The 8,510-nt window shown below is 49.9% G+C and overlaps 1 protein-coding gene across 1 annotated transcript in view; it reads right to left on the bottom strand.

The window, feature by feature from the left end:
* SLC27A2 (solute carrier family 27 member 2) overlaps positions 1–4,444 on the bottom strand; it is a 55,875-nt gene extending 51,431 nt beyond the window's left edge. Inside the window, exon 1 of the mRNA XM_049781500.1 lies at positions 3,861–4,444. Within this exon, the coding sequence (XP_049637457.1) occupies positions 3,861–4,338 (478 nt within the window). The 5' untranslated portion in view covers positions 4,339–4,444. The remainder of the gene's footprint in view (positions 1–3,860) is intronic.
* Positions 4,445–8,510: the final 4,066 nt, after the last annotated feature.

Raw genomic sequence — 8,510 nt, 5'->3', positions numbered from 1 at the left:
CTAAATGCCACTGTGCTGATGATTTATAAATGCTCCAGAATACCACATAGTTGCAACTCAAGAGCTGTACATTTTAGAAGTTTTAAGGCTAAAACTCAAAGTACAGACTTCAAATCTATGGAACTGTTTCCTAAAGCTTTTCATATTTATGTATCATGTTCTGCAAACTTTAATAGTTACAAATTTCATCTGTCCCCAGCTTTCTGTTGTTCACTCACCATATGAAGCCACAAGTTATTACCCCCTCTGGCCTTTTTTCTAATTATAAAACAAGTGGAACTCCATGGTGGCTTCTCAAAGCTTAGGTTCTCAGACTGCTGACTTCAAAATCATCAGGGAGGGGTGAAGCTTGTTAAAAAATACTTCCCTGGGCTCTGCTAGGGGTCCTAAAGAATTAGTGCTTTGGAGAAATGGGAAACAGAAATTAATTTTTTCAAAATAAGCTTTTTCTTATGTGTTTCTAATGTGATAAAAGTTTATTTTCCCCCTACGCTTTTTAGCAAAGGACCACATACAAAGTAAATCTGGAGGAAGGTAGGATTAGAATATTTGACAGGCCTTGATAACTGGAAAGAACTGGAGCATTCTTCTCTCACCACCACCTATGCAAGCAGTGTTGACCCCAGCCCGCCCCATTGCAAAGTATAATTGTGTGAAGCTAGCAAACTCTGCTTAGCGAATCAGAGCAAAACGCATGTTTTTCAAATGTGCAGTTCCTCTCAAAGGTCAATTTGCAGCCAGAGCATGCCCTTGAACCACTGGAAATTCTAGTTCATATTTGATCTGAAATTGGGAATTTCAGTAGACTGTGCTCACTAATCATTTCCCTGTGAACCAACTAACGAAGTGCTAGGGTTGTGAATGCTTTCAATGAGCAAAACATGAAGGCGATCCTTTCCTCAGGCAACTAAAAATGATTGAAGGTTTCTTGACAATTCATTTTCATTCCCTCTAACTTGGCTCTCTTGAAAACTGCTCAGGGCTGGGGCAATTTGTGGTTTTTGGATCTGAACATGCAAAGCGTAGATCCTGCTTTCTAAACCATCTCTTGGCTCCCCAATTCTGTCTTGATAGTCATTCAGAGGGAAGCAGAAAGATGTAGGGGGAAAAGTCTGTACTTTGAAGTTGGACAGACAGATCTTAAGCCCTTTGCCTCATCTGCTTTAGCAGAAGGAGAGGGGCCGGAGAGGTGGTGCTAGAGGTAAGGTGTCTGCCTTGCAAGTGCTAGCCAAGGAAGGAGCACGGTTCGATCCCCCCGGCATCCCGTATGGTCCCCCCAAGCCAGGGGCAATTTCTGAGCGCTTAGCCAGGAGTAACCCCTGAGCATCAAACGGGTGTGGCCCAAAAAACAAACAAACAAACAAACAAACAACCAGAGGGAGAATGACATGTTTCTCCAGGTACTAAGAGCAGAGAGCCTCCAGGCTGGAGACTAGATGATGCTTAGGAAAAGCATTCCAAAGAGAAGTTGGGTCCCTGCTAGGCCTTTTCTCAGCTCACTCATGTGGAAGGCTCTTCTGGAGAAATAGCCTCTGGCCATACATATTCTAACCCAGAGACCAGCTTGCAGAGGTGGTTGGCTTGCTCAGAGGTCATTGGTTTCTTTATGGCGTGGCCATGGCCAGGTCTGGAGCAGGAAGTTACCAAATCAGCTCTTGTGGAAAAGCAGCCAGAGGCAATCAGGGAAACCAGGCACCAGGGCTGCTATCGAGGATGCAACAACAGGCTTAGGAGGGCACTTTTTGGGTTCTTTCCTGAAATGTTCTCCAGGAGGATAAGATAGGGGTCAACATTGCGGTGAGAAACCCCTCAGCCAGGCTAACAGCCCCTCAGAAATGAAGGCAGAACTCGAAACCCACGTCACAGAGGCTAGAGAGAAGTGACTTTCTCTAGATCAGGGGTCTCAAACTCAATTTACCTGGGGACCACAGGAGGCAAAGTCGGGGTGAGGCAGGGCCGCTTAAGGGATTTCGCTTACCGAATATTCACAATAAAAAATCGCATTAGTAAGAATAAAAATCGCAAAAAACCGCATTAAACATTTGCATACCCTGAACAGAACTGCTCGGGGTATGCGAATGTTTAATGCGATTTTTTGTTTTGTTTTGTTTTGTTTTTTTCGGCCACACCCGTTTGATGCTCAGGGGTTACTCCTGGCTAAGCGCTCAGAAATGGCCCCTGGCTTGGGGGGACCATCTGGGACGCCAGGGGATCAAACAGCAGTCCTTCCTTGGCTAGCGCTTGGCTAGCGCTTGCAAGGCAGACACCTTACCTCTAGCGCCACCTCACCAGCCTCTAATGCGATTTTTATTGCGATTATTCGGTAAGCGAATAATCGCGAATACTTCAATATTTGAAGGCCGGCCGTGGGCCACAAAATGTACGGATGGCCGCAAAAGGCCCCGTGGGCCGCGAGTTTGAGACCCCTGCTCTAGATGTAGCAGCAGAAGTGAGGACAGTGCTTACATACACTCAAGACTTTGAATGTGGGAGGCCAGAGCGGTGGCACAAGCAAGCGATAGGGCATTTGCCTTGCAGGCAGCTGAGCCACAACGGACCTGGGTTTGATCCCTGGCATCCCATATGTTCCCCAAGCCAGGAGCGATTTCTGAGCTCATAGCCAGGAGTAACCCCTGAGCGTCACCGGGTGTGGCCCCCAAACAAAACAAAACAAACGAAGACTCTGAATGCGGAAGTCTTTCTGAGTTTAAAACTAACACTCATGGGCAGGAGAGATAGGACACAAGGCACAGGGGTACCTCAAGTTTGATCCTGAGTCCCATACTGGACCTCTCAGTACAGAGCCACGAGTAAGTACTGAGCACAGCTTGGTGAGGCCCAAACCCTTCCACTCCCTGCCCTCCCAAAAAGGCAAGAACAAAACAAAAAAGGTGGAACTCTGGAGTGACTCCCCTCCCTCTTATCTGTCCTCTCTGCTCTGTCACCTTTAAACACAAGGCCGAAGTGAGGAACTCACCACTCACTGTTAACCTCGCCGGCTAGGAGTTGGCTCAAAACACACACTTCTGGTGCCCAGCAAGGATGGTTTCCACCCGAAGCAACTCTTAAGGATCATGACTGAGATTCCAGGAAAAGTTGCCATACCCTCCCTCTAGACCTCGGGGTGCAGCCTGAACACCCCGGGGCCCCTTTCTTTCTTCCTCTCCAGCTCCCTCACCCCCGGCGCGAACCTGAGGACCCAGGCCAAATGGTCCAGGCGCAGAGGAGCCAGTGGCAGCTGGGGTCCGGGGGTGCAGCCTGAATCCACGAGGGCCCTTTCCCTCTCCAGCTCCCGCACCCCCAGACGGAACACCATCCACTCCCTCGAGACTTCGGGGTGCAGCCTGAACACCCGGGGCCCCTTTCTTTCTTCCTCTCCAGATCCCGCAACCCCAGCGCGAACCTGAGGACCCAGGCCAAATGGTCCAGGCGCAGAGGAGCCAGTGGCAGCTGGGGTCCGGGGGTGCAGCCTGAATCCACGAGGGCCCTTTCCCTCTCCAGCTCCCGCACCCCCAGACCGAACACCACCCACTCCCTCGAGACCTCGGGGTGCAGCCTGAACCCACGGGGGCCTCCTCTCCCGCACCCCCAGACCAAACACCATCCTCTCCCTGATACCTCGTGGTCCAGCTTGAATCCACGGGGGCCCTCTCCATCTCCCGCAACCCCAGAGCGAACCGGGTAACCGGTGCCAAATGGTCCAGGCGCAGAGGAGCCAGTGGCAGCTGGGGTCCCGGGGTGCAGCCTGAACCCAAGGGCGCCCTCTCCTCCCTCTCCACCAGCTCCCACACCCCAGACCGAACACCATCCCCTCCCTCTAGACCTCGGGGTGCAGCCTGCACCCGCGGGGGCTCACCCACCTGGCGCGGCCAGCATCACCTTGGCCCCGCAGCACTGGAAGCAGTGCAGCAGGGACTTGGCGCGGATGTTGCTGTTGAGGCAGGCCATGGCGCAGCCCAGCTTGGCCAGCCCGAGCCAGAGCCACACGTAGGCCGGCTCGTTGCCCATGAACACGGCCACGCAGTCGCCCTGGCGCAGGCCCAGGCGGTCGTGCAGCGCGCGGGCCACCTGGTTGCTCCTGCGGTCCACCTGCGCATAGGTGAGCGTGTCGTCGCGGAACAGCAGGAAGGGCTTGTGCGGGGTCCGGCGCGCCGCCTCCAAGAACGCCTGCAGGATGGTGCGCACCGGCCGCCGCCGCGCGTAACTGCGCACCCGGCGCGCCACGCCGGCCACCCGCAGAAAGTAGCTCACGTCGGGGAAGAAGTGGGGACAGCACAGGGTCACCAGCAGCGGCAGGAGCAGCAGCCCCGCCAGCGCCGAGAACAGGGCGGGCAGCATGCCGCGGGCACCCTCCAGGGCCGAGGGCAGCGCTCCGGGGCGGTGGACGGCTGGGGCGCACAAGGACGCACAGCCCCAGGTGCCAGGCGACGCGGGTGCGGGCTCGCGGGCCGGTCGGGAGTCTTTTGCAGGCGGCCTGCGGGGTGGAGGACCTAGCCCGCCTCCTCCCAGGGGGTGCGGCCACCTGCTAGTGTCAGGCCCGCCTCCCAGAGACAGAGAGAGAGAGAGAGAGAGAGAGAGAGAGAGAGAGAGAGAGAGAGAGAGAGAGAGAGAGAGAGAGAGAGAGAGAGAGAGAGAGAGAGAGAGAGAGAGAGAGAGAGAGAGAGAGAGAGAGAGAGAGAGAGAGAGAGAGAGAGAGAGAGAGAGAGAGAGAGAGAGAGAGAGAGAGAGAGAGAGAGAGAGAGAGAGAGAGAGAGAGAGAGAGAGAGAGAGAGAGGTTCCCTCCAAGGTGCTCCCCAGGGGTTGCTGCAGCAGCTTCCAGCAGGTCCAGGAGACTGGCAAGACATTCACACTCCAGGGCCCCCGAGTCTGGACGGGGACAGGTCCAGGGCCCCCCTACTTGGTGACTCGACTGGTCCTAGCCTGGGTTATTTTATTTATTCGTTTATTTATTTTTATATTTTATAATTTATTTATTTTTATATTTTATATTATTTATTTATTTTGCAAAGGATCATGACTGAGCTTCCAGGAAAAATTGCCATGCCTTCTCTCTGGACCTACAGGTTGAAAGGCACCAGGTGGAAGGAGAAAAAGTCAGGCTGTTCTGGAGAACGTTCCAAACGATTTGCGAGCATCCAAAAAGTGCTTTTTAATTTAAATTAAATTTAATTAAATTTTTTGGTTTTGGTGTTTGAGTCACACTTGGCAGATTTCAGGGGTTACTCCTGGCTCTGCGCTCTTGGATCACTACTCCTGGTGGTGCTTGGGGGACCCTATGGCGTCCCAGATGCATGAAAGGCAAGTGCCATAACTGTTGTACTATTTCTCTAGCCCCTTAAAAATTCTTTGTAATATAAAGTAGGCTCCTTTTCATTTTATTAGGGGATTGCCTCCCAAGCTCTTTTTTTTTTGGGTCCACCCGGCAGCACTCAGGGATTCCTCCTGGCTCTGTGCTCAGAAATCGCTCCTGGCAGGGACGGTGAACATATGGGATGCTGGGATTGGAACCACTGTCAGTCCTGGATCGACTGCGTGCAAGGCAAATGCCCTACCGCTGTGCTATCTCTCCGGCCCCGGTAATAAAGTGTTTTGTAAATGCGACAGTCCTATTTATTAGCAGCAGCTGCCAGGTACCCATGCAGTCAAATCGGAATGCCATCCATCTCTCTGCCCTGCTCCCCATTTTCTCTTAGATTCTCAGGTTGGCTTTCCCTATTTACCCACCGTCCCCCTCTCTCCAAATCTACCCAGACTCCTCACCCCTTCTTCAGTTGCCAGGTGGTATCCTGTGGCAAGTGGAACAAAAGTATGAGTTACTGTCATATTTTTTTTTGGGGTTCATTCCAGTCCCTACCTGGTCCAACTGACGCAGACTTGCTTCCCACACTTCTCAAACTCAAGCTTGGGGCAAGTGCACATATAAATATACATTACATATATACATATACAGTTATTATTATTATTAAATTATATTATTACATATATACAGATACAGCTATTATCATATTAAATTATTGAATTATAAATTATTAAATGATAGTCTTGGTTGCAATAGTGTTACCATTTACCATTACAGCTGGACAAAATTACAGCACCTCCCACCATCAAAGGGCCTCCTCTGATCCTATTTTGCTTTGTTTTGTATATAATTTTTGGGTTTGGGGGCCACACTCCACATTGCACTTGGGGCTTTGTTCTGGTTTGGGGCTCAGGCAGTGCGCTGGGGACCAGAGGTGGTGACAAGGACAAGTACCTTCATCCTTGTACTATCTCACCAGCTCAATACTTTTCTTTGTTTTAGTAAGTTATTATCATTATTTTTTGCTCATCCATATCTAGAAAATCTAAGTATTATCAGTTGGACCCTTGAAACACACATTTGGATCAACTGGTTTACTCAGGGTAGAATATAGAGGAAAGCAGAGGAATTGGCACTTTTCAAATTAATTTCTTTCCTGAATCTTCTTTTCTTTTAATCTCACTGAGTCTTGCTTCCACAGAGGAACTATCCACAGCTTGCTGCTGCAGAGACTCTAGGAAAGCAACAATTTATTTATTTATTTATTTATTTGATTTATTTATTTACTTTTTACTCTCCTGCTGTCCTGTCCATTATGAGACAAGTCTGGAGTGAATCCCAGCCACCCTCCAAGACAAGTGCTCTCCATTGTCTCAGTCATCTAAAAGAAAGCTTTTCTTCATGCTCATTTGCAGTCAGGAGAGGGAAGCTTCCAGAGGTCAGGGACAACTGTGGTTAAACAATGTCCGGGGTTTGTAATCAGAATGTCCACTCATTAGCAGCCAAATGAGACTAGGTAGAACCTATTCACAGGGTTGTCCCCTTGTTCTCTTTCTTCCTGCAGATTTCTCCCCCTGTTCCTATCCTGTGTCTCTCTCCTTGGTCTCTACTTTTCAGTCCCTTCTTTTGATTCTGGGAATGACTCAAACAACCTTTGTCTGAGCTTCGCTGGACTCTTTCATGGCTGATCAGCTCCCTTTGGTTGACTGGTTGCATCATTTCCCCTGGGGAGGAGTCGGGGGCCTTAGTTAGCCCCGGGGGAGAAGGAAAGCAGTTGTGTAAATCAAAGCAGGGGGCAGGACAGAAACCATTTTGGTGTGCTCCCCCTTTTTTGAAAATGTAGAAACAGAGCAAGCCCCCCTCTTCTCCTCCCAATGACCAGAGTGCAGAACTCTCACAGGTACCAATCTTCTCTGTTTAAGGTTTATTTCAGCCTGCTGTACCCATAGTGTGTCAGATGCAAGTGAAAGATAATGAGACCCCAGCTGGGCTCAGCACAAACCTGCTTAGGAAACAGAATCTGGGAAAGATTTTAGGTGCACCTTTATTACCTGATTCAGACCTGGGTGCTCACTGATGCCAGGCCAATGATTAAGGAGAAAAAAAAGCCAACGTGAGATAGTGAGTGAGTGTTTCAGGTGCTAACAATCTGGGAATATGGTGGGCTGGTGTGTCCCTGGGAAAATGGTAGACAGCCCCCAACTCCACACCTTATTCCCCCAACACCAAGTTGGGGCTAGAGCTTTAGACCAGCAGTTGGGGAAGCAATTTAGAAGTTAATGGTTGTGGTCAGAGCAGGAAGTTCTGTCTCTAGGCCATCTGGCTGGTGTCAGGAGTTAATGGAACCTTGAGAATAACAACATGTTCCTGTGACATGGTCAGATAATCATTCGACTTCTCCAGAGTCTGTAGATGACCCTAAAGAGTCCCCCAGAGGGCAGCTGGTGACCCCTCAAGGAAAGAGGAGATCTTGGGTGGTAGAAGTGCCAGGCTTGTTCTCAGAGGTCAGTTGTTTCCTCTCCCCTCACCTCCCTTCACACCTGGATCAGGCTCAACATCAAATACATTGGCATCTCTTAGGATTATGCAATAGGGCACAGACCCAGGGGCAGGAGAGAGGTTACAAAAAGTGTCTCTGTAGGGTTTGGAGAGACACACAGTGGACAGGGTACTTGACTTGCATGCAACCAACCAAGAGATGATCTCCAGTAATCCTTTTGGTCTCATGAACACTGCTAGGAGCAATCCTTGATTAGAGACACAGGGATAAGCCCTCAGCAGAGCTGAATGTGGCCCTCAGACAAAACAAAGAGAAGTGCATATGTGACAAGCAAGATGGAGTTGATAATATTTGCTCACTTATACCTTCATTGATGTCTTAAGTTCTGGGATCTTGTACCAGGTTCTCTCTCACTAGTTCTTTGTTATACCTTTGTAAGGACTGTCATCAGGATCCCAGAAATGGTTGCCAACCCTCTTAGGGTTATAGGAGAGAGAGAAAGAGAAAGAAAGAGAGACAGAGAGAGACAGAGATAGACAGAAAGACAGAAGGAGAGAGAAAGAGAGAGAAACTGTTTTCTTCGGTTCTCTTTACAAAAGAATACCCCTCCATTACAATAGAATACCCCCCCCCCCCCGCGGTTTCTGTGTCCACTTAGGCCCAAAGAGAAATATAGAAGGCTTTATGGGTGCAGAAAATCGAACTGGGTTT

The sequence above is a fragment of the Suncus etruscus genome, chromosome 10, assembly GCF_024139225.1.
Source record: "Suncus etruscus isolate mSunEtr1 chromosome 10, mSunEtr1.pri.cur, whole genome shotgun sequence".
Lineage (NCBI taxonomy): Eukaryota > Metazoa > Chordata > Mammalia > Eulipotyphla > Soricidae > Suncus > Suncus etruscus.
The sequence above is the reverse complement of the archived record's forward strand: the minus strand, read 5'-3'. Positions and strand labels throughout refer to the sequence as shown.